Here is a 24,938-nt window from a genome sequence, read left to right on the forward strand (position 1 = left end):
CCACATCAGGCTCCACGCTGAGCACAGAGTCTACTTGTCCCTCTCCCTCTGCTCCTCCCCTGCTCATGCACGTGCTCTCTCTCTCCCTCTCTAAATCAAATTTAAAAATCTTTAAAAATAATCCATTGCATATTAACATAAATAATGTATTTTTTATTCTCATGAAAAATAACTGTATTTCCTGCCTTCCTTTTGTGGGCACCTGATCTGTGCTCCCACGTGGGGTCCAGCAACCATCCCTGCTCCCTAAACCTTAAAGGTTCTCCAAAATGAACATCTGGGGCTTGAAATGGCTGGCCAGCTGTCCAATCCCCAACCTCTCCTTGGTCCTCTGCATGGAGCGTGCACCAAAATACTTGCCGTTTGTGTCTTGGGGGCCTCCAACTACTGAGAACCATTCCTCTGTTTCATCATCACCTTGACAAGATTCCAGCTCCTTGGGGATAGGGACTAATGTTCATGGAGCTCAGTGCAGGGGACAAAGAGGTGAGATGTTAGGGTCACTGCCTATGACAGCTAATGCCATGTGTCACCTCGACTGGGCTCAGGGAGTCCCAGATGGCTGTAAAACATTATTTCTTCGTGTGTCTGTGAGGGGTGTTTCCAGAGGAGAGCAGCATTTGAACCGAGTAAAGATCGCCCTCCCCAAGGCAGGAGGGCGAATCCAATCTGTTAAGGGCCTGGATAGAACAGAAGGGCAAAGGGGTGAATTTGCCGTCTGCTTGAGCTGGGCTATCCACTTTCTCTAGCCCTCAGATACTGGGGGACACCAGCGCTCCTGGTTCTCCAGAGCTTGGGCTAGGACTTAGACCAGAGGCCCTTCCTGGGTCCCCAGCTTGCAGATGGCAGATCCTGGCACTTCTCAGCCTCCACCGTCAAGCGAGAGCCAGTCCCGACTATAAACCTCCTCTCGCGTGGACCTCTCTACATCCTCCTGGTCCCGTCCCTCTGGAGGACCCCGATGTCGTCGGCTTTTTCCAAACACAGGCAGGAGCTTTGGTTCCTACTGTGGCTTTCATTGTGGGGCCACAGCCGGCTGGAGGGAAGTGGCCCGGATGAACCCACCCTGTGCCACGGGGCCCACGTGGCACGGTCAGTGTTCCTGGGACCACCCAGCTGTGACTCACCTGCCACCTGCAGGATGCCGTGCCTGGCCACGTCGTAGAAGGGGTGATTCATGCTCAGCACGGGGTCCTGGCGAGCCGAGGGCACCACCAACGGCCTTCTCACTATGCTCAGGGCAGCTGCCTGCTCCTCATCTTTCCGCAGCTCTGTGGCAGACAACGAGGATTAGAGGAAGTCAGCTGTCTTCTCGAGGAAGAAGGGCAATGAGGGGGCCTCCTGGGTCTTTTTATAGGACGGTCACCATGCCTTAGCTGTGCACCCACTATGCGCCCATCTCTGCTGTGCTCCCACTATGTGCCCACCTTTCCTGTGCACCCACTATGCGTTTGCTCAGTGTGACCCCACTATGCATCTGCTTGGTAGTGTGCCCACCCCTCCTGTGCACCCACTATGCGCCCACCTCTGTATGCACCCACTATGCGCCTGCTCAGTGTGCAGAACCATGGAGGGATAAAATGAGACCTTGGGGCTGAATACTGCCCTCCACACCGACAGGAGTGGAAACGGAGGCTCAGACACGGGGAATGAGTGCCCAAGGTCACACTGCTCATCGACAGTGGAGTGTGGACTTGAACTTGATTCCCAGCTCCAAATTCCAACCAACCCAAGCCCTCCTGGACGATGCAGACACTGGTAGCAGGCAGGAAACCACAGCTGGGCTAAGGGCAGAAATGGGTTACTGTGCTATGAGGGAGGACAAAGGACGGTCTTCCAGTTTAATTTCAGTAGAGGGGGTTCCTTTGTGCAAAACAAATCAACGCTGAGATGTTCTCAGCTGGAAAAAGAATGAGACCTTCAAATTTCAGGCTAGACTTTGGTCCCCACATGCACTGGGTGGAGGAGTGTTCCTCCAAGATTCATGTCCGCCTGGAACCTCATGATGGGACCTTACTTGGAAATAATGTCTTTAGAGATGAAATGAGTTCAGACACGGTCATACTGGATTAGGGTGGACCCTAAATCCGATGACTGGGGCTCTGGTGCGAAGAGAAGAGACACAGACGCAGGGAAGAAGGCCACATGAAGCATCCTGACAGATAAGCAGTGGACAGTCCCTTAAGCAGCAAGGGGAGCAAACCGGAAGGCACAATGACGGGTCCTCGGGAGCAAATCAGCGGCAGGTGTAAAACCAGCCAAGGCTTCCCGCATCTGAGTGGGACACACTGATGCCGGATGCAGAACAGAAAACTGTTTATTTCAGGGCTACAGGCCTTCAGCGGGTTCTTAGGATCTACTCCGTTTACTGTAAACCTGAGGGAGGAAAATGAATCAAACAGCTGGCCCCAGTGCACATAATAGGAATAGCCTCGCAGGTAAACTCGTACATGTAGGATCTTAACCAAAACGCCAGGGGGCGATCCCAGGGAGACGCTCTCCTCCCAGCTTGGCCCCCACAACCAGGTGCCCTCGGGCATGTTTTCAAGTTACCCTGAGCCTCAGTTTGCTTGTCTATAAGATGGGGATACAGAATCTGGCAGCTTAGTGGGTAGCCTTAAGTAGCGAATGAGGATATTATTCCACTTAAGCCTCCCATGTACATATATTATCTATTAAAAGCAAACGTACGCCAATGATCTCCTCACAGGACGAGGCTGGAAGGAGAACATACATTTACCTATTTCGGCCAGCATCTCCAAGTCCAGCCGGGACATGCTCTGCTGCTGGGCAGGGCGGCCCAGGCACACCTTTCCGATGCCACCTCTCGGGGACCCCGGCATGGGGTGTTTCCAATACCCTGTGGGAAAAGCAGAGAGAACCGGGGGACATTTAACAGACAGGTACCCACGAGGGCTCAAAGAATGAAGGAAATGCCCTTCGAGCGCCTGGCTTGCTTTTCTCTCTTTAACATGAAAAAAGCACCCACTTCTGAACCCCAAGACCCCAAGTCAAGATGACGTTTCCACCTCTGTTCACCTGCCCAGCCCACCACCCTCCACGTGGGGGAGGTCCAGGGAGCTGGAGCCCCAAAGGTGTGGGCCCGTGTATGTGACTGCCTCTTGTTCAGGACCTGGCGCCCCTGGCTGGAGCTGCCTCTCACCAAGCAGCCCCATGTCCCAGGAGAGCAGGGCAGGGGGCCGCAGGGGCGGCGCCCACCTTGAGCATGAACAGCACTATCAGGGCCAAAGCCCTCAAGGCTACCATCATGCCTGCTCAGAGCAACGCACACTCACTCCTGCACCCATTTTATGGAGGGGGAAACTGAGGCCAGCAAAGATCAATTAGAACTGCTCGTGGCTGCACAGCTAGGAGTTACCAAACGTGGTTATTCTGGGCCCAGGATAATGCTTCAGTACCTGTGCAAATCTTTACAGAAATCCCTGGTAGTCCCCAAATAATGGAATATTTGCCCACGCAAAGGAATAAAGTACTGATACCTGCTACCACCCGGGTGAAACTTGAAAACGTGACGCTGGGCGAAAGAAGCCAGTCACAAAAGATGACATGATTTCATTTATACGAAATGTCCGGAACTGGCAAGGCCACAGACAGAAAGCGGGTTGGTAACAGCCAGGGGCTGTCCCAGGGGGGATGGGGACTAAGGAAGCGGCAGCCAAGCAGGACTGGTTCTTTCTAAGGTGAAGAAAACATCCTCAAAGTGACAGGGGTGACAGGTGCACATTCTCTGTGAAGACGCCAAAAACACTGGACTCTGTAGGCTTTGTGCGGGCTAGTCATATATTATGCGAATCATATCTCAGTAAAGGTGTTTTAAAACATTAACAACACAGGTGAAAACAGCACATACACTCTGGCCCGCTTTTTAATAGCAAAAGGAAATGCACAGCGTTGCTAAAATGCCGTTTTCTAAGAGAGCTAGGATGAGGGTTAATAAATCCATTTACTTTCCCACATTTAGCCTTTTTCATTTTTGCAGAAGCCTGTATTGCTCTTAATCGAACATATGTGATCTGAACTAAAACAATGTATGGCTGACAATGTAAAGAAGAATGTTTTATGAATATAAAAAAATTTAAAACCTTGCTCAAGCCCTCTTCTTCTTCTGCAAAACTCTCTGTAGGCTAAGTGCTATTTTTCATCTCCATTTTACAGATGAGAAAACCGAGCCAAAGGTCAGGGAGTCACCTGCTCAGGTGTCTTGGATCGAGCCCCGCATCCGGTTCCCTGCTCAGCAGCGAGTCTGCTTCTCCCTCTGCCTCTGTGATCTCTCTTCCTTTTGCTTTCTCTCAAATAAATAAAATCTTAAAAAAAAAAAAAGTCTGAAGCAGGCAAAGTGAACCTATGGTGACAGAGGTCAGCGAGGTGCCTACCTTGACAGAAGGGCACAGGGACTGGCCACGTTCTGTCTCTGGGTGCTGTTGTGTGTTTGGGGGTCAGATGTGTCAGGTACTCAGGGAGGGCTGCCCAGCACGTGGAAAGGCTGCGTGCAGTTCCCTGGAGGAAGGAGGCGGGAGAGGGGTCGGGACCCACGTGGCTGGATGCCCAGGCTGCAGCAGGAGGGCGGGGAGAGGGGGTCACACAGGCCTCAAACTTTCACTTGACAACCATGTCTTGGGCAGGGCAACGGGGCCCCGGACACAGAGGGGAACAGAGTGTGCCCTCAAAAGTGCTCAGGCTGAGAGAAGGACCCGAACAGGAGAAGGTCAGCAGGAGGAAGGGAGCTGACCTCACCGGAGACATACGGCAACCGACAGAGGGCAAGGAGCTTGCTGAGGTCCCACATTGGCCGGGAAGGCCGCTTCCCAACACCACAGGCCCAGCGTCCCTGGCCCGTGCGGCCTGAGTGGTCTGTGCTATGGCCAGAGTCCAGGCCTGCAGTCACACGGGAAGGGACTTCTTAGCTAGACAGAGTGGACAGTTGTCCTCTTGGCCACCAGCATTCCCTCCCCCTCTACAGGAACGCCCCCCACCTTCTCTCTCTCTCTCTCTCTCACACACAGACACACACACACTCCCTCTTCCTCACACACGTACACACACACATGCACACACATGCACGTATGCACAGAAGTACAAGAGCATATCACAGGCACACAGAGCCCGCGCGATGTGGAAGGAAGCTCCACTTTGGGCACCAAGGACGGAACGAGGGATCCTTGCCTGGCCAATCCTGGCACCAAATTCCCCAAGGCACAGAGATGAGGTCAGGAGTGATCACATGCCGCCATTCTAAGCAGACTGAATTCTAAGACTTCCATAAAAGCTACTGAGAAGAAATACTTTTTTTTTTTTTTTTTTAAGCAGGCTCAGGCAGAGCCCAACATGGGGCTCGATCTCACGACCCTGAGATCATGACTTGGCTGAAATCAAGAGTCGGACACTTAACTGACTGAGCCACCCAGGCATCCCGAGAAGAGACACTTCTTAAATGTATTCCACTGGACCCAAAACTGAGAGGATATGGGCCTGGCACGAACAAAGGTCACCACATGGAACATGAGAAAAATGAAGCCAAAGGCAGAAGACAGAACAAGATAGAGAAACAGTCCTCTAAAACATCGTGCACCTGGACCCAGCTGCACCTGAACGCGAAGATCCAATAAATCCTCTTTTCTGCTTAAGCCTGGGTTTGGGTTTGGGTTACGGAGGACCTGTCACCTCTAACAAAATGAGTGCTTACATTTTTTTCTTTGAAAAGTCAGTGCCTACTGAAACACTCGACGAAAACTACTTCAACATTCTCTACTTTAAGAGAACGATCACTGCTTTTCTCTTTGATTATGGTACAAGTGAATGAACTTCATTTCCAAAAACTCTGAGGGGGAAACCTGTCTTTAGCAAGAGAGCCACATCATGCACCAGCCAACTTCAACCCTACACCCACACCCAGTCCTGGCTCTCTCCCTCCACAGGATGCAGCTGGAAGTCCTAATTCCACAGGGCCCCCAAGGTCACTGCTCTCCCCTTGATGCAAACTTCCCTGTGCCAGGCTGATAACACAATCTCTTTGCGAGCCGGGTCCGCTTCATGTCGCCGCAAGTCAACCCTTCGCCCTCTCTCTGCTCAGTGCATTTCCAGACAGCAAAATGGCTTAACAGCAACACTAAAGGACTTCATTTAGGGGGACGAAAGCCTCCCCTAACCCTGTGAACAGCTTTTATTTCTGCACATTGCCTCCAGTCCTGCATCCACACGCACCCATATCCTATAAAGTCACAATCGGATTACATGTGCATGTCATAATCCACTCTGACTGCTCACTCCTCCCATCCCACCCCCAGCCATCATCCCCAAACATCCCAGACCCCAGAACACTCAGCCCAAAGCCCCGGCCGCCAGCAGCAGCATGGCCCAGCACGGTCTGGGGTGGGAGCCGGTGCCCCTTGCTGCAATGAAGCAGGAGATCAGGGGTGCGGGAAAGGGGGGGACCACACGACTGTGTCCAGACAAGTGTGGCCGGCACCCCAGTCACGCAAGCGAGCTTAGCGTCAGACGTCAGCGGCTCCCGGGGTGCGGCCACGCCGGGGACACACCTATGAAGACTTTTGCCAGAAGGTCTCCTGTGGATCTAGTGAAGTCTCCAGCACAGCTCTCTCGAAGAACTAGCCCTTGGGGATCAAAGAACACAGGAGAGGACACCGTGGGCGGGGGGGGCAAAGCTCAGAGAAATCTAGAACAAGACATTCTACAAGACAACTGGCCTGGCCTCTTCGCAAAGCTGTTATTTAAAAAAAAGAGAGAGAGACAGAGCAAGCAGGGGCGGGTTTGGGGGGAGGGGGAGAGCGCCATGGGACACTGGACCTAAGGAGGCAAAGCGACCGCGTGCAGCACGGAGGCCTGCTGGAATTCTGGCTTATGGACGAGCAGTGGGGACAGTCCTGGGACAAAGGGGAGATGTCCACAGGGCCTGAAGAGCTGCAGGGGCGTGTTCGCAGGGGCACCTCAGGTCCGGGTACACGGGACCGCATCCTCGCATGCGGGACGCTTCCCCAGAGTTCGGCTAAGAGACGGACACACAGAGAATCCACAGTGGACGGCACCCATTTCTGAATTAAGTATGTGTGTGTTCTCTACGATTCCTTCCAGGTTTCTGTACTCTGAACAATTCTGATTAAAAAAAAAAAAAAAACAGCTGTGGACAGAGCGAGGGAGGCAGGAACACAGCCCTTGCAGGGCCCCATGGCCCTGAAAAAGGCCACCATCCCCATTTGCCACAGAACAGAACTGAGGCCGATGAGGTGTGAATGCGATGAGGCCGATGAGCCCCAGGGTGCCTCCGTGTCTACGGTCTCTCTCTCCTCTCTCAGGGTTCACCCTGGCACAGATCTTTTGCATTTCCACTTCTGGGAGCCATGGCAACAGTGACCTAGCTCAGACTCCAGTTTCAGCCAGCCTCCTCCCTCCACCTCCCGCTGCACCCCTGCCCCGTCCTGCCCTGTCCTGCCCCGTCCGCGCTGGGGCCCGGGCCACCTGATGCCTGGGCAGCTCCCTCGTCTGATGGCCGTGTGGCCTTGCCCAGGCTTTCGCCCTCTCTGGGCTGAGATGGAGTAAGAGCCCTGCCCTGCCCCTCTCCCTGGCTTGCTGCCAGGACGCTGCCGGTGGGAGACCGTGGCAGGGCACAAGGAGGGCGCCCAGGGCAGGGGGAGGCAGGTGAGGCCTCGGGAGCCACGCACACTCGAGTCCTGGCTCCGCTGTGCCTGTGGTTCTGGGCCCTCGCCTCCAGCAAGGCCCCTCGCCAAGACACTGCCCCCTACCCCAGCACACACGACAATTCCAGACCAACGCCTCAAGCCCCGCATTTCACACCAGTGCCTGGACCTGCCACCATCTCTGCCCACGGCCTCCCCCGGCTTGCACCTCCTGCCTTTTTCTGAGGTCACCTGACCCTGGGGGCCACGGCTTCTGAGGGCAGGGCAGGTAATGGGAGGGGAGCCCTACAGCCAGCTGGCAGGATGCAGCACCCAGAGCCCCAGGCAAGGGAGGCCCGGCGCTGCCCGATGCGGACCCCGTGGCCCACTGTGTCCACGTTGGGAGCCCTGGGCCACCTTCCAAATCCGGCTTTCCCCAAGCTGGGGGCAGCTCACTGGCACCAGGGAGGGTGGGAGGGCTGACACCAGGCCTGGCTGCGAGCCACCCCCTACCTGCATCAAAAGTGAGAAAAGAAACTCATCTACACCCACAGCTCTGACCACGGCCACGGCAGCTGGTCTGCGAGGAGCACTGGTCAGGAAGCCCTGTGAGCCGACAACATGGCTCACCTTAGTCACTTGTCCCGGGGGCACCCGACGAGACTGGCGGCCAGGCACGAGGGTGCCAAGGGCTGTTGCTGCCAGGGAGGGGGGCACCCCGTCTTGTGGGGGACTCCCTGCCACCCTGTCATTCTGCTATCCCTCACGCCAGGCAAGGGGGGCTCCCCGGAGTTCGATGATGGAAGGGGGCCGCCTTGTCCCCACCCCCAGAGCTTCCCTTTGTGGGCTAGCCTGGACCGATACACCTGCTACAAGCCAGACCAACAGCTTGAAAGCAACCTTCTGGGGGCATGTCTTGAGGGACCCACCTGACCCACCTGACCCAGTGGAGAGCACATCTGGAACATTCTCACTTCAAAGCCTCGCAGGAGGCTCTGACCACCAGGGTGAACGACCAGAACGGACCCAGGCCTCTTCCTGCTCCCGTGCCCTTGGGGAAAGGCCTCCCTGCTGAGGAGCGCAGCTGGAGGTCCTGGCAAGGAACCGGCTGGGAGGTGGGAGTTCAAAGCCACTGAAGCCAAGAAGGCTTTGTTTTTCCTCCAGAGTCCGCTTGAACCAAACAGAGTGATATTTACTCTTTCTTTCTTTACAGACTCAAAACCTTTACCCAGATCGCCTACCTCAGAAAGCTCAGGCAGCTTTGTTTCGAAGTCTGCAGGCTCAGACGTGGGCATGCCACGCATAATCAGTGCCTTGTTGTGGCAACAGCTAGTCTGGGGGTGGGGGTGTGGATCCATCAGGGTGAACCCTGGGAACCACCCCCCACCCCTGCAATCCTATACTTGAGAGTAAAATAAGGCTCTCCCCACCATCCTGGAGTGCTCCCGGGGTTTGCACCAGAGTCTGACAGTTCCTCTCCCCCTGCTGCATGGGGTCAGTGGGACCCCACCCCACACAGGATGGTAGCATGGCCAGGGCAGGAGAAGGAAGCCCATTCCCGCTGCTGCCGCTAAGGAGCCTAGGAGTTCCTCAGGGAGGCCAGCGTCCTGTTCCCACCAGGCATAGCCGCTTTGTCTTCTGCAGGTCCAGGAGCCCAGGTGGTGCTGACTGGCTGGGAGGCATCCAGGGGAGCAGTGGGCTCTGGCACCAGGGTAAGTCTGGTCCCACTGGCCTTGGGATGGTTGATTTTTTATGTGTTAACTCCTCTGGGCAGTGCTGCCCAGATGTTTAGGGAAACACTAGCCCGGATGTTGCCGTGAAGGTATTTGTAGATGTGACTAACGTAATCGGTTGACTTTGTGCATAGCTGATAATGTACCATAACGTGGTGGGCCTCATCTAATCAGTTGAAGACGCTAAGAGCAAACGCTAAGGTTTTTTCAGAGACCGACTTCTGCCTCAAGACTACAACACAGAATTCCTGCTGCCCTACAGGTTTTAGATCTGCTAGTCTCCACAACTGCATGAGCCAATACCTCGAAACAAAAATCTTTATATATACGTATCTGTTGGCTCTGCGTCCCTGGAGAACCTGATACAAACCTCTTACACACTCAGATTTCTCCTTCCCATGGGTTATCAGAACCACAAAACAGTGACGCCAGGAAGGACCACAGTGAACATACTGTGCCATCAACTGTCATTGTACAGCAGGAAAGCAGAGGCCCAGAGAGGGTAAGGGACTTGCCCAAAGCCACACAGCAAGTCAGTGGAGAGCTGGATCTTAAAACCAGGTCTCCTGATTCGAGCCTAGAACCTGAACGACTCCAAATACGGTGGGAAATGTCAAACATATTCTTTTAAATGCAAAGAGGAGAGTAACCATTGGCACATTCCACCACCCCACTCCACCCCCTGTGCCAACCAGTTAATTCTGTCATATCAGAATGCCTTCCAGGAAGTTCTTCAAGGTGCTGCTCTGGGTTGCACCAGGATGCATCTGTGACTCCTAGGCTGGTCTCTGCAATGAGAGCCCCCTTCCTCATCAAGGATCTTGAACTATTATTTAAATCTCACCCTACCAGCAGATTTCCTGCACTGACTACCAGTCCCCGCAGGTGCCTTCTCATAGGTGTGGGGGCAAACCTGTGCCTTGATGGAAAACTATACGTTTTCTAGAACAGAGACACCCTTCTGGGCTATCTGACTCCATCCTTTGGGAGCTGTTTTATAAGTCTACAAACTGTTGACATCTGAGAGCAACACAAAATAATCCTTGTCTACAGACATGAAGCTCCATCCTGTCTGGTGGAAGTTCGTCCTTTCCCATTCCCCTCCTCTTCCTGCCCGGAAACGCCCCCAATTCCCTCCCTTTTACTTTCATTTCCATAATCCCCATCTGTAAATGCCTCTGCACTTCAGATCCTCCTTTCAACCAGTGAGGACATCTGCCTGCTTCCCTCGTGAGTTCAACAAAATCCTTAACACGTGCTCATGTTTATATGGGTAGGACAGTCAACGGCTTTATCCCTTTTCTGGAAATTATCTTTTTTTTTTTTTTAAAGATTTTATTTATTTGACAGAGAGAGACACAGCAAGAGAGGGAACACAAGCAGGGGGAGTGGGAGAGAGAGAAGCAGGCCTCCCGCGGAGCAGGGAGCCTGATGCGGGGCTCGATCCCAGGACCCTGGGATCACGACCCGAGCCGAAGGCAGATGCCCAACGACTGAGCCACCCAGGCGCCCCTGTAAATGATCTTTTTTTTTTTTTTAAAGATTTTATTTATTTATTTCAGACAGAGAGAATGAGAGAGAGAGAGCACATGAGAGGGGGGAGGGTCAGAGGGAGAAGCAGGCTCCCTGCCGAGCAGGGAGCCCGATGCGGGACTCGATCCTGGGACTCCAGGATCATGACCTGAGCCGAAGGCAGTCGCTTAACCAACTGAGCCACCCAGGCGCCCCCTGTAAATGATCTTTTAATGTAGCTTCGCACCAGGCACCCAGATCCTTGCAAGGAAGGGACACTGAATGAGGAAAGGCACTTCTAGCCCCACCTGCCTTACTAATAAGACAGCAGGCTCAGGTTCAAGGAAAGGAGATGGCCCCACAGCCTGAGGCTTCAGGTCCAGCTTCGACTCCACCCACACTCCCTCACCCTGGGCGTCCACCTTTCTCCTATGGCTGCAGCCACAGAAACTGTGTCAGAGGCTCTCCCAAACCCCGTGCTGCTCCTGCCTACCCCAGGGCCATTACACAGACTCTTCCCTGAGCCTCGAAGTTCTTTCTGCCCCTGTGTGGCATTTTCTTCCAGCAACAATGTTTTTCCAACACCACTTCCCTGATTCTCTGACACCAACTGGGAGTCCCACAATTCAATCCTATTCTGACTCGAACTACCCAGAGTCAGCACAGACCCCACTGGTTAAGGGCTCAGTCCCACGAGTGACTGCCCCCAGTTCTGACACCAGTCCCAAGTCCCAGGTATCCATGCTAAGGTGTACTCCAATCTGCCGTGGCTACACATTCGGGGGTTCCCACAACTACCATAAGGTTCAATAACTCAGCAGAAGAGCTCAGGAACTCAGGAAGGTGCTTTACTTATGATCACTGGTCTATGGGAGAGGATATGACTCAGGAAAGGGCAACAGAAGAGATGCGCACGGGGCAAGTATGGAGGGAGGGGTGTGCACGGAGCCTCCCTCTCTCCCTGGGTGCACCACCCTCCCAGCACCTCCGTGTGCTCACCAGCCTGGAAGCTCTCTTAGCTTCATGGTCTCAGAGCTCCGACCCGGTTCAGCAGGTGGGTGATGGAACTCAATCTCCAGCTCCAGGCCCCTCCCTGGAGGTTGAGGGGTATGGCTGAAAGTTCTAACCCTCTAATCAGGAGGAGGGGTCCCCTCTCTAGGGGCCCAGCCTGAGTCACCTCATTAGTATAAACTCAGGGAAGGTTAAAAGGGACCCTTTATGAATAAGAAAAGGCACTCCCATCACTCAGGAGTGTCCCGGGGTTCTAAGAAGCTCCTCCTGGCACAGACCACATACATCCCGCACGTTCTGTTCATCCTCGCCTCCTGTGTTTGCAAAATTCCCCCCTTTGCAACTTCTCCCACACCGTTAGTGCCCGGTACCCTCGCCCATAAACCTCTACTGCGTGCGAGCGCACACCTCTTTCTGTGATCCTTAGATGACGTTACCATGGGCCTCCCTCACCAGATCAGTTTCCTGAGGGCTGAGCTGCTGCCTGGACCTGCTCACCCGGGATCTCTAGAACTCAGCGCCGCACAGACATTACAACCACACTTTCTCTCCTGGGCGGTGGCTTCGGGCACAAGCTCCGTCCCCCTCCACCTGAGTCCACCCACCACATGGGACTCTCGGTGCCAAGCCCTTTCCCCCTGCGCTGTGAGCCCGGCCCTGAGGAGCCCCTGCCGGGAAGGGGGTGCCTGCGCTGGCTGGAAACGTGGACCCGAGCAGGCGTGCTGCAACGTGGATGTTATGCAAAAGAGACTTCAAATCACTGGACTTGTCTGTTTATAATTCATAGCAAAATGGTTTGTTGCTATAAAAATATATTTGCACATTTCACAAACAGACCCTCACAGCAATTATCTTAATGCAGTAGCTACAAATTAGCACCTACTTACCTCGGGCAAATTAGCACTAAATTGAATTTGAGTGGTGTGGTCGTAGGCAGGAAGGGCTCGCCTTTTATCTCAGAACGGGGTTCTGTTAATGGGATCCGGGAGGAGGGGAGGGCCCCTAACCCCGTATTTCACAGGCGCCAAGGCCCAGGGAGAGGGGCTGGCACACCCAAGGGGAAGGGGAAGCAGTGTCCACATGTGAGGGGCCGGAGCCCTTGCCCATAGCTGGGGGGGGAAGGGGGGGTCACCACTGAGTTGGGATTCCAGAGTCTCTAGCAGTACCCCATAAAAAGTAATTTTTAGGGGCGCCTGGGTGGCTCAGTGGTTTACACATCTGCCTTTGGCTCAGGTCGTGATCCCGGGATCCTGGGATCGAGCCCCACATCAGGCTTCCTGCTTGGCCTGGAGTCTCCCTCTCCCCCTCCCCTGCTTATGCACGTGCTGGAGTGCGCGCGCACTCTCTCTTTCATAAATAAATAAAATCTTAAAAAAAAAAAAGTAATTTTTAGGGGTGCCTGGGTGGCTCAGTTGTTTGAGTGTCAACTCTTGATTTCGGCTCAGGTGATGATCTTAGGGTCCTGAGATGAAGCTCCCTCTCTCCTGCCCCTCCCCCGGTGTGCGTGCATGCTGGAGTGCTCTCTCCCCACCTACCCCCCCGATAAAAAGTAATTTTTAGGCTTTTGTTTCAGCTTTCCCCCAAATTCATTAAATCCGACCCCCCACTATCCACTCTTCCTCACAGACAGCACTGAGTCCCGGACGCTGGCAAGAAGGCACGTGTCGACCACTGGTCCAGGTAGGAGGGCCAGAAGCCGCTAGAACCTGTACATGATACCTAGCTGACACACCAGCAGCAAGATCCAAATGGGCTGCCACCTGCTGCATGACCTTGCCAGAGGCCTGGTACTCCGAAAGGGCAAAGGAATCTGTCCCACTGCTGGGGCCGCCCGCCCCTCCTGTGGCTCTTGTAGACACCAATGTCAAGACTCAGCTGCTCCCACAGCCGGCTGGGCAGACAGGGCTGCTCCCTCCCCAGCATTCCTGGTGCCCTGCCTGGGGTTCCCAGGTACTCACTGAGGTGTACGCCATCACCTGCCCAGCCCTCCCAGGTGGCCTGCTTACCTAAGAGTAAACTTATCTCCCTTCTCAAAGGTTTGTTGGGGGAGCCAAGCCTGAGCCAATCAGCACATGGCAATTTCTCTGGTCACAGGAATGGGTTCATTCAGACCCGTGAGGCACCAGGAAAAGTTTTCCAGATGCTTCTGGGAAAGATCTCAAGAGAGGACCACTGGAGAAGTCTCTCTCCACATAGCCATGTATGAAGATGAGGCCTGATATGGCTGCAGCCAACTCACTCCTCATTGAAGATCCAGAGGTTCAAAAAAAAGGGCAGGGAACTGCCAAACCCTGATCAAGCCATACCTGATATCCATACTATTGCCAGACCATTTCAGCTACATGGGCCAATATATCACCCTTGACTTTTGGGCCAGTTTGGAATTGGGTTTTCTCTTCATTATAATCAAAAGCATCCTGATGACTCGGTTGCCCCACCCACCCAAGCCACACCTTCCCAAGGTTGGGAGAGAGGCTTCCTCTGGGCTCTGGCAGCCCCTAGCTCCATCACAGCCCTCATCAGCCTGCACCATGTGTCTGTGTGTCCTTGACCCATCACCATATGTTCACTGACAGCCAAGGCCGTGCCTAACCCACCCCTGAGTCCCAACATTTCCCATCCCAGGGCTGGGAGTGTCTGTTAAACAAGAGAACAGACAAAGTAAACACAACAAAGTCCAGCATTCAAGGCCTCCCTGGCCTGGTCTTACCAACAATTCAAGGTCACTCCCACTGCCCGCCTCACTCTCCATTCCCCGCCATCTAGGCTGCTCTGTCCCTGAAGAGGACACAGCTGGGGCCTCTGCCATAATCTCCATCATACAACTCAGACCCGTCAGGGTGGAGGAACCTTGGGACCTCTCCTCTCCTAAGGGATGTTCAACCCCGCCGTGCTCTCCACCCTCAAACCCATATCTCTGGCCCAGACCTCTCTCTCCTAGTGCTGCTATTCCAACTACCCAATCCATATGTCTCCTGACACCCTCTGAGCACCAACACCTGCCTGCAGTTCTTGGAATAAAATTCAAACCCCTGCAAACACCTGAAAGACTGACTCTTCATGCCTGGGCCCCCCACCACCTCATGCCACCTCCATGCAACCCCATTCTCCCTGCTCCAGCCACACAGGCCTCAAATCTGTCTGAGGTTGCCCCTCAAACACTCCAAGCTATTCCTGCCTCAGGGTCTTTGCACATGCTGTCTTGGCTACCTGGAACCCACAGCTCCTGAAGGGAGTAAAGGGACCCCATATGTGGTTTCTATTATTACCACTGGTTCAAGTCCAATTCAATAATTCAATCTGGGGGCGCTTGGCTGGCTCAATCAGTAGAGTGTGCAAGTCTTGATCTCAAGGTTTTAAGTTCAAGCCCCACGTTGGGTATATAGATCACTTAAAAATAAAATCTTTAAAGGGGCCCCTGGGTGGCTCAGTCGGTTAAGTGTCTGACTCTTGATTTCAGCTCAGGTCATGATCTCAGGGTCGGGCAATTGAGCCCCGTGTCAGGCTCTGTGCTCAGCAGGGAGTCGGCTTGAGATTCTCTTTCTCCCTCTCTCTCTGCCTCTCTATCCCACCCCGTGCTCTCACTCTCTTGCTCTTTAAATAAATCTTTAAAAAAATAAAATCTTTAAAAATAGTAATAATAGAGGCACCTAGGCTCAGTCAGTTAAGCGTGTGACTTCGACTCAGGTCATGATCTCAGGGTCCTGGGATTGAGCCCCATGTGGGGCTCCATGCTCAACGGGGAGTCTGCTTCTCCTTCTCCCTCTCCCTCTGCCCCTGCTCGTGCTCTCTTGCTCTCTCTCTCTCTCATATAAATAAAATCTTTAGGGCACCTGGGTGGCTCAGTCGTTGGGCGTCTGCCTTCGGCTCGGGTCATGACCCCAGGGTCCTGGGATCAAGCCCCGCGTCAGGCTCCCTGCTCCGCGGGAAGCCTGCTTCGCCCTCTCCCACTCCCCCTGCTTGTGTTCCCTCTCTCGCTGTGTCTCTCTCCGTCAAATAAATAAATAAAATCTTAAAAAAAAAATAATAATTCATCTGAATTCAAATCTACCTGCTAAGGCGCCTCCTTGGAAACTGAAGTGGGGTCCACAGGGCCCCAATAAACCCACCTTCCACCTTCAGACACCTCTTTATAGAAAGATCCAATGACAGTATGACCAGGTCAAATACAGACTTACCCTCAATGTGGCCAGAGAAAAAGGTGCCCAGGTCCCAGGGGAAGGTCAGGCCATTCTACCTCCCAGAGCCAGGGACCTGGCTCTGCTCCCCCCTGTACCCAGTCCCCGCTCCGGCTGCCATGAGCAGCAGGAACAGAGTCGGAGGGACTTGGTCCCGCCCAAGTCATCGGTCATTTCTCCTCATGGTGCCACCTCAGCGGGACTGTCAGCTCCCCCTCAGACCCCACTTCCTGACCCATGCAGTCAGCATAAGCCCCGCCAACACCTCCATGAGGATCAAATCAAGTGAAAGGGGTGACATCACGCCCAAGGGGCAGTGTGTCCGGAGACAAACCATTGTAACGGTCACTGTGGATGTGACAGCTAGCACGAACCAGTCCCAAAGAGGGAGGGCCGTGCCGCACAAGTCAGATGAACTGACCAAAATGCACAGACCTTATCTGGATCCTGATTTTAAAATAAATAAATAAATTGGGGGGGAGGCACCTGGGTGGCTCAGTCAGTTAAGCATCTGACTCTTGATCTCAGCTCAGGTCTTGATCTCAGGGGTCATGGGTTCAAACCCCACTCTGGACTCCACGCTGGGTATGGAGCCTACTTAAAAAAAACAAAAACAAAAATTGGGATGCCCGGGTAGCTCAGTCACTTAAGCATCTGCCTTCGGCTCAGGACACGATCCCAGGGTGCTGGCATCGAGTCCCGCATCGGGCTCCCTACTCAGCGAGGAGCCTGCTTCTCCCCCTCCCTCTGCCTCTCCCCCCTGCTTGTGTGCTCTCTCTCTGACAAATAAATAAATAAAATCTTTAAAAAAAAAAGAATCACTCATGAAGTTTTAAATACATACATACATAAATACATACATACAAACTGGTGTTTGTAGCAAATGAGAATCCAAATACTAACTGGCCATTGGATATTATGGAATTATGTTGTGTTTTCTTTTAACATTTTAAGTAATCTCTACGCCCACTGTGGGGCTTGAACTCACAACCTCAAGATCAAGAGTCACATGTTCCACTGACTGAGCCAGCCAGGCGCCCCTGTGTTCATTGTTTTAAGCGTAGTAATAGTAATGTGGTCATGTTAAAAAAGGGGATTCACACTGTGATATTTATGGAGTCTGAGGTCTGGGGACTGCTTTAAAATCATACAGGAGCAGGAAAGGAAGAGGGGGTGAGCGGGTGGTGGGAAGTGGGATGGAGGTCTGGGGGTGAAAAAGCAGGTGGGGGTGGGGGACGCTAGGATGTCCTTCTTACTTCCAAATGTCTGAAATTCTCCACAAATAAGAAAACACAAATGAATAAAAAAACTGCAAGGTGTTTTAACAGGACAGAACCAAAGGTGGTCCCTCTCTCGCTCTCAGCTCCCAAACCTGGGAGCTGCAGGGGCCTCAGAGGCACCAAGAGCTTAACAGAGAAGAATCCCTAAAGAAGAGGCACTTTCCAGAAGCCCCACCCACACCCCCGCTGGTTCAAAAGCCTCCCCGGCTTCAACCACCAAAGCTTTCCTGTCGATGATAACAAATGTGCCCGCCCAGCCTGCCTACCTACCGTCCACCAGTGGGGGGATGGGAGGGGACAGCTCCCCAGGAGTTTCTGGACTCCTGACCTGCCAAACCAGTTCCTTCTGATGGACAGTCACCAGGCTCAACACAAAATGAACTGCTCACCTGTCCAGGGTCACCGAAGAAAGAACTGCTGCCCCTCAGCCAGGGATAGGAACAGGTTGCACCCAAGTTCATGCTCTCCCACGGTCCCTGGGTAGAACTGATGCTGATAAACACACTTATAAAGGTGCCACACCTTGTATTAGGCGCTTCGTGCAAACTAACTCATTTGACCCTCCCAATAACCCTGTGAGTAGGTAGTAACATTGTCTGTATCTTACAGATGGGGAAACTGAGGCACAGAGCATGGCCAGCAACTCTGGCTAGCAGCTCCAGGTCACACAGCCAGGGTCAGGGAGTCAGGCTCCGGGGCCAGCTGTTGAGTTCAGCAGCCTCCTAGCCCTACTGAGTGCTCACACTGTCCCCTCGGAGCCTCGGGACAACCTGCTGCTGATGTAGCCCATTTGAGAGGTCAGAAAATAGGGACCATGACTCAGCCAGGTCTCCTGCCCTCCGGGGACCCAGAAACCTGGACAGCACCCAGAGCTGGCTGCCAGAAGTTCCAGGAGCCTCCACACAATTGGCTGGGCAGGACTCGGGAGCAGCGTGTCACCTGCAAGAGCCCCACACGGGCATCTTCCAGGCCGTCCCCACCCCCCGTGCCGGGCCCAGAAGGGCTCCCCTCAAATGTGCTCCAGGAGGCCCAGGAAGCCCCTGGATACACACGGTACATTTTCCCTGAGCATCCATTTCAACCCAAGGATTGATGGAGAAGTTTAACAATTTATCTGAAAAGAAACTGAAAACATCATTCTTACATCCCGAGGCTAACTTTGTAGAGCTCTGAAGGGCGGTCAGCGGCTGGCTTCCAACGTCTCCACCAAGAAGGCGGAGCTCAACACAGCGGGCATCAGGCCAGCTCTCCGCCCGCTGGCCCTGTGACCTCAGAAAGTCACCTGAGCCTCCCTGCCTCCGTTTCCTCATCTGTAAAAGGGAACAGTCACAGTCCTGCCTCATGAGGCTGCTGTGAGCCTGCAATTAGGGCTTGGTGGCCCTTAGTGACGGTGACCATGACTATTCTGGGGAAGAATGGCCAACGGGGCCATTTCACAGGTTAGGAGGCTGAGTCCCTGGGAGAGAAAGTGACCTGATCAAAAACTAGGTCTCTGCCTCCTCTTGCAGCTCCTTCCCCCTCCTGCTGCCTGTGCCTCAGTTTCCCCATCCCCAAAAGAGGGTTAAAAATCAAAGAATGGGATGGATTCTTGGATGTGGTGAAGACAAGCACCCCAGGCACCTCAAGGGTGGTCTGAGCTCTTGCTGTCCCCTCTTTAACTGAAGCCACCATTTATGGCGTGCCCACGACTGACTCAGCCTGGAGCAGCTTGCTAGGGAGAAGCCATGTGTCCACAGGATGTCTATTCGAGTAAGTTTCCAGACCTTAAAACACCTCACTGAGGTCACATTTCAATGACTCAGTGATGTCGTCCAAGTAAATTCCTATCGGCTCCACCTATCAGGTCCTCCACAGGCATTTCCGACCCATCTAACAGGTGAATGATCCCCCAGCCTCTGTGTGACCTCAGCATGCATCCCTTCCATGCCCACCTCCCATCCATCTTCCAGTTCAATGGCTGCCTCCTCCAGGATGCCCTCCCTGACCTCCCACTCGCCCCTGTGGGCAGGGACAGCTGGGCTCAGGCCAGTACCCCGTGTCCCTGTTCACCCGCCCCCACCCACAGTGTTAGACTGAGGAATGGTTAGTCACTGTATTAAAGGAGAAACCTACAAACAAGATCCCCAAACTGCCAACAGACCAACCAAAGGATGTTCACTGTTGAGTCTTAAATTTTGAGTTCTCACCTGGATGAATGTTAACCCTGCATTTCACGGCCGCCCGGAAGCAAGCACAGCGCGCTCTCCGGAACTGACACAAAACCTCCAAGTCTGCAGCCACCAGATGGCCAAGGTCATGTCCCCACTCCATAGGAATTCCTCCCCTGAGCCCGCTTCCTGACGATTCTGCAGGTCCTTCTCCAGGGGCCTGAGGAGCCCCCCTGCACACACACCCCAAGCCAGGGCTGCAGTGAGCCCCGGAATTCTTGGGCCGGCCCCATGCCAGGGCTTGAGAACAGTGAAAGAAGCCAGGGCCTCTCCTCTAACTGATTCTGGAGACTGACGAGCTTCGTGATCTGTCTGGCCCGCTAACTCCTGGCTTTCCATCCCTGGTGCTGACCCAGCCAGCAGCCCAGCCAGAGCCCTGGATTTGAATCAGCCTAGCACCTTCTCAGCCTTGGTTTTCTCATCTGTGAAATGGAAAGATGCCTGCCACCTCCCTAGTTTGGGATGAGGGGGCTGATGGGCCTGTACAGTGTGCAATTAGGGGAGGGAAATGGGGGGCTAGAGAAAGTTTGGACTGAGACAGCCCAGCCAGACAGAAACACGAAAATGGGGGAGGGGAAGGGGTCAGGGGTGAGAAAGGGGAGGAGTGGAGGGAGGGAGGGGGTGCAGGGCGAGAAGGGGTAGGAGAGGAGGGGAGCAGGGAGGGTGGGAGCGCAGGGTGAGAAGGGGGAGGGAGGCAGGGCCTGGAGAAGGCCGGAGAAGGGAGGGGAGGGGGTGAGGGAGTGGGGAGAGAAGAGGAGGGGGGCAGGGAGGGAGGGGTGCAGGGCGAAAAGGGAGGGCGTGCTAAGCGGCAAGGAAGGGGAGGAGAGGCAGGGAGGGGAGGGAAGAAGGCCTGGAGCAGGGAAGGGGGGTGCAAGGCGAGGAGGGGGAGAAGAGGCGGGGAGAAGGCCGGGAAATGGAGGAGGGGGAGGAAAGGAGGGCTCAGGCCGGGAGCAGGGAGGGAAGGGGGTGAGGGAGAGGAAAGGAGGGGAGCAGGGAGAGAGGTGCTGCATAGCGAGCAAGGGGAGGAGACGCAGACAGCAAGGAGGGGAGTGGGTGCAGGGCGAGGAGGGGGAGGAGCGTGCTCGAGGAAAACCAGAGGGCGGGGGTAGGGCGGGGAGGGCAAGGGACACCACCCACCCCCCCCTCCCGCGAGGCCGCTGGGTTCGTCCCCGTCCCTGCGCCACGTCACGTGTCGCCGCGCCCACCTGAGCGGGGACCCAGTCCAACCGCCGGCTCACACCCTCGGAACCGCGTGGCGTCCCCACGCGAGGCACAGGCGGGCTCCCTCCCGGGGACACAGGGCCTTACCTGCCTACAGCCCCGCCGGCGCCTCACCTGAGCTCGCTCGGCTGCGCGGCGATTCACCTGGCCCCGCCCCGGAAGTGGCCCCCACGCCGGGCCCGCCCCCTCGCCCCGCCCCTGCCCGCGCAGTGCGACTTTTCTGGAGCGGGGACTCCGCGGGGTCGCCCGGGGCTCCGCGGGGCCGGGGCCGGGTAGCACAGGTGAGCCCGCCTGCTGGGCGGGGCGGAAGGGGGAGGTGCAGCGAGCGCCGAGCCCCTCTTCCTTAGCTCCGAAGGCGTCCCTGAGTCTTGCTTTGTTCAAGCCCCTACTTGGCACAGCACCCATCCCTGGGGCTGGCACTTTCCTTGCTGATTCCATTTTAGGGACCTGCAAAGTGAGGTGCGGAGCAGGGAGATGTACAAGGAGCTGAGAGGAAGCATTCAAGAAAAATCTCCCAAGGCGTCTTCTGGGCCAGGGGCAGCCTTCCCGGGACTGCGGTGGGGACCCCACGTTGAGCCCAGAACTCCAAGAGACAGCGGCCGGGCAATCCCAGAGGCGGCCCTGACCCATTCTCAGGAGCACGGAAGACTTCCTGGAGGAGGCAGTGTGATGAAGACTTGGGCCTCTAAAGGGTCATTCTAGGCCAAGTGCTGTATTTCTGTCCATGGGAGCAGTTACTGTCTTTGCCCTGAAGCACGCCCCAGGGCCCTGTCTGCACCCCTTTTTCGCCTACACTCTCTCCGATCTCATCCAGTGTCCTGCTTTCAATATGGCCTATACCCTGATGATCCCTAACTTCCGTCTCCTGACCAGAGTCCTGCCTCTGACTGCCCACCCGACAGTTCCATGTGGAGGCCCGAGCGCCCAGATCCAGCTCCTGTCCTGGGCTTCCTATCTCATTTACCGGCGCTGGCCAGACCCTTGGGGTCATCCTTGGCTCGTCTCCAGCTCACATGTCCCATACGTGGTCCCTTGGCAAGCCCCGATGGCTCTTACTTCTCAATATAGGATGGTGCCAGCACTTCTCCCCACCAAGCTGGCCCAAAGAGATCAGGCCACCAGCACCTCTCACGTGGCTCATGTGACAGCCTCCTCCTACGGGGCCTCCCCCGCGCTGCCCTGGCCCCTTTGATCTGCGGCAACACAGCAGCCAGAGGATCCTTTCATGAGACATGCCTTGCCCCAGCTCCAGTGCTCCCCTTCCTCCTCTCCCCTTCTGGGGGAGGAGGGTGGGGAGGGACAAGCAGCTCCACAATCCCAGGCTGCCTTGCGTGGAGGGTGGCACAGCTGCTGGTGGATGGCATGTGATGGGCTCTATGGAGCCCGGTAGACACCACACCTCAGCCGAGATAATCAATCAGGCGTACTGACCTCTCCCCACCTCTAGGGGGGGATCTGATTGCAGAGGCCAGTCGACATAATATCACCCCTCTTAACCGGTGGCGCTTTTAAGGTTCTCGAAGTAACTGGGCCTAAGCCAGTCAACACAGGCCTTCTTCATGCCACAGCGAGCAGTTCAGGCCAGTCCAGCTGGAATAGTTGGGGGAAAAGAAATCTTGCTTTCTCCTTTTCTCTCCCCCAACCTAGATGAGGAGGTTTGGTGCACTAGAGACACCACAAAGAAATACAGCAAAGAGATCTAAACAGAGGCAGCAAGGAACTGGGTCCTTGGTGACATGGAAGAGCCCCTGGATCAAGCCTGTCCTGAAGCCTGACCTACCTCTGGACTTTCTAGTTCGCTGCACCGATAAATTCTCTCATTGTTTACGCTAGTTGGGAGTTTTCTATTTCTTACAACCCAAAGCATCCTCTGATAACACACCTTACACCGTTTAGCCAAATTGCAGAATTTCTCTCCTGACAACACTAGCAGAAAAAAAAAAAACAAAAACCCAGGGAAGGCTTCTGATTGGCTGAGCCTAAGACGTATAACCATTCCAGGGGTGGGAAGGGAGTTAGACCAAGACCTTGTCCTCCCCAAAGTAAAGACAGTCAGCTTCCCGCCAGTTTTGCTAATAATAACCATGAAATAAATGAATATGGATTAGTGTAGACAGGACCGGTGCCCGGCTCTAAACGCTGGTTGCTCCCATTCCATGGCAGGCTGGAGTCTCGAGGCTGTTTGCTCACTGCCTGGCTCAGAGCTGGCACTAGCCCCAACCAATGTGAATGAAAGAATGACCCGTTTCCTTCTGGCGTTGAAAGAGGGTTCCCACGGCCTCCATGCTGACCTCGATTCTGTACCTTTTAAGTTCTTTCCAGCGCATCTCTTAACTCAGGGAAAGGACCCTGCAGGCAAAGCATCCCCTGATGGGAACCAAACCACCCGCTCAAGCAACGGGGCCCACCCTGAGCCAGCAAGTCCCCCAGGTGACTGAGCCCACAACAATGATCGACCTGACCTGTACGGCCCATCCTCATGTACCTACCAACCTTTGTCCCACATTTGCCCTATATGAACCTGGACATCTTTTCAGCTCTTTGGGGACAGTGTTTGATATGTCAGTGCGCTGTCTTCCCGGCGTCGGCCTCACTGAAATAAACTCCTTTCCCATGTCACTGCCACTCATCTCCCTGCCTTAGGATCTTGTCAGCAGTGAGTGGCCTCACCTGGTCTGTTCGGGGCCCCGGAGCCAGGCGCTCCTGCATCTCCGTGCCCTGGGGACATCAGCATGCAAGCAGCTGTGCAAAGAATCTGTAACCATCCCCACCAGCCTGCCTGTTCAACTAACAGTGCACCTGCGTAGTATTATTACGTACCCTCCTTGCTCTGGAAGGACTCCAGGTAGCCAGGAGGGGACTGTAGTGCTAACTTCTCACACACATACGCACCTGAGCCTCTGGACGGAGCAGAAATGGGCCTATTTCTACACCAAATACTTCGCTCTCAAAACATGACAATGACATCAAGGATTTGATTTACGCCAGCGACTCACACACTTGATCGGGTTGATCTAGTGCTTTGTGCCGTTTCTCTTTTCCTTTTTGGGAGGCAAACATCTTTTTTTTAGTATCAAAGCAAGCTTGGTCTCCCACAAAAGAGGGACAATTTGCAGGTTTTCTGTTTTAAAAAGCAACTTTGGACAGAAGTAAGAGAAAACATCCTCCAGTTGGTGTGCGGCTGGCCCCATAATTTCATGGTATTAAGACATGGAGGGGGGATGCCACCCTCCTCGCATTTGTGTTTGTGAAAATCTCTTACAAATTCCACAACTATAGCTTAGTGATAATAAAATATGCACAATAAAGCAATAATACAGAATGATTACAGGGGAAACAATGCAGGTGTGTTCCACCATTCATGGTAAAAGGAAAGAGAAACAGAAAGGAACAGCAAAACCCAGGCGGGTCTCAGGTTCTTTTTTCTGTTTTTCCCCAAGTGAGTCTAATCAGCAAGCCACCAGTTACTCATTTCCTTTTGTTGCTATAACAATAACTCCGTGCATTTCAAATGCCTTGCAATAGAAGACAAAGAATAATAATGCGAAACGAAGGAATTACATCTGAATGGCATTATTCCTGGCTTTATTAAATTTGCTCCTACAAATGTTTATGAAGTCAGAGATTTGGCTCTCCCCCAAGCAGCAAATTCCACATTAATAAGCACTGGGGGTTGGAGAGCTTGAAGGAAGGAGGAAATAAAGATCCTTTGGTCCAAGGTCTCAGGCTTCACATTTGTTTTCTCGCAAATTAACTCTCCAGCCAGCTGCTAGAGCCAAGACTTGCTCTGCTTTGAACCTGATTAAAACCTCAAAGCCAGAATTTCCCTGCTGAGTGTGGGCGCGGTGGCTGGACTGAGCCTAAAGGGATCTAGATTGCACCCCACTCCTCTCCCTCACGGGCCAGGCCCCTGAGACCCTGCGAGGCCAGGGGCTTCCCTGCAGCTGTCAGGCCAGCTCTGGGCAGGTTTGCTACTCCACCCTCCTAGCCTGGGCCCCGCCTGCGTTTCAGAGCAAATGCATCTGGTTGTTAGCACTCCATGCAAACGGCAAACCACCCTTGTGCACCCTCCACAATGTTTTCTGGGATAGTTTGGACCTAATTATTGAAATCCTTTTGATTTGCAACTGAGCAGGCTACACTC

General features: G+C 54.2%; 1 protein-coding gene across 1 annotated transcript in view; it reads right to left on the reverse strand.

The window, feature by feature from the left end:
• The window catches only part of ARHGAP8 (Rho GTPase activating protein 8), a 66,638-nt gene extending 45,744 nt beyond the window's left edge, over positions 1 to 20,894 (reverse strand). The window contains exons 1-3 of the mRNA XM_044915771.1: positions 20,882 to 20,894; positions 2,741 to 2,860; positions 1,128 to 1,271 (exon numbers count right to left, since the gene is read on the reverse strand). Of these exons, the coding sequence (XP_044771706.1) occupies positions 1,128 to 1,271; positions 2,741 to 2,843 (247 nt within the window). The 5' untranslated portion in view covers positions 2,844 to 2,860; positions 20,882 to 20,894. The remainder of the gene's footprint in view (positions 1 to 1,127; positions 1,272 to 2,740; positions 2,861 to 20,881) is intronic.
• Positions 20,895 to 24,938: the final 4,044 nt, after the last annotated feature.

This window comes from Neomonachus schauinslandi, chromosome 5, assembly GCF_002201575.2.
Source record: "Neomonachus schauinslandi chromosome 5, ASM220157v2, whole genome shotgun sequence".
NCBI lineage: Eukaryota > Metazoa > Chordata > Mammalia > Carnivora > Phocidae > Neomonachus > Neomonachus schauinslandi.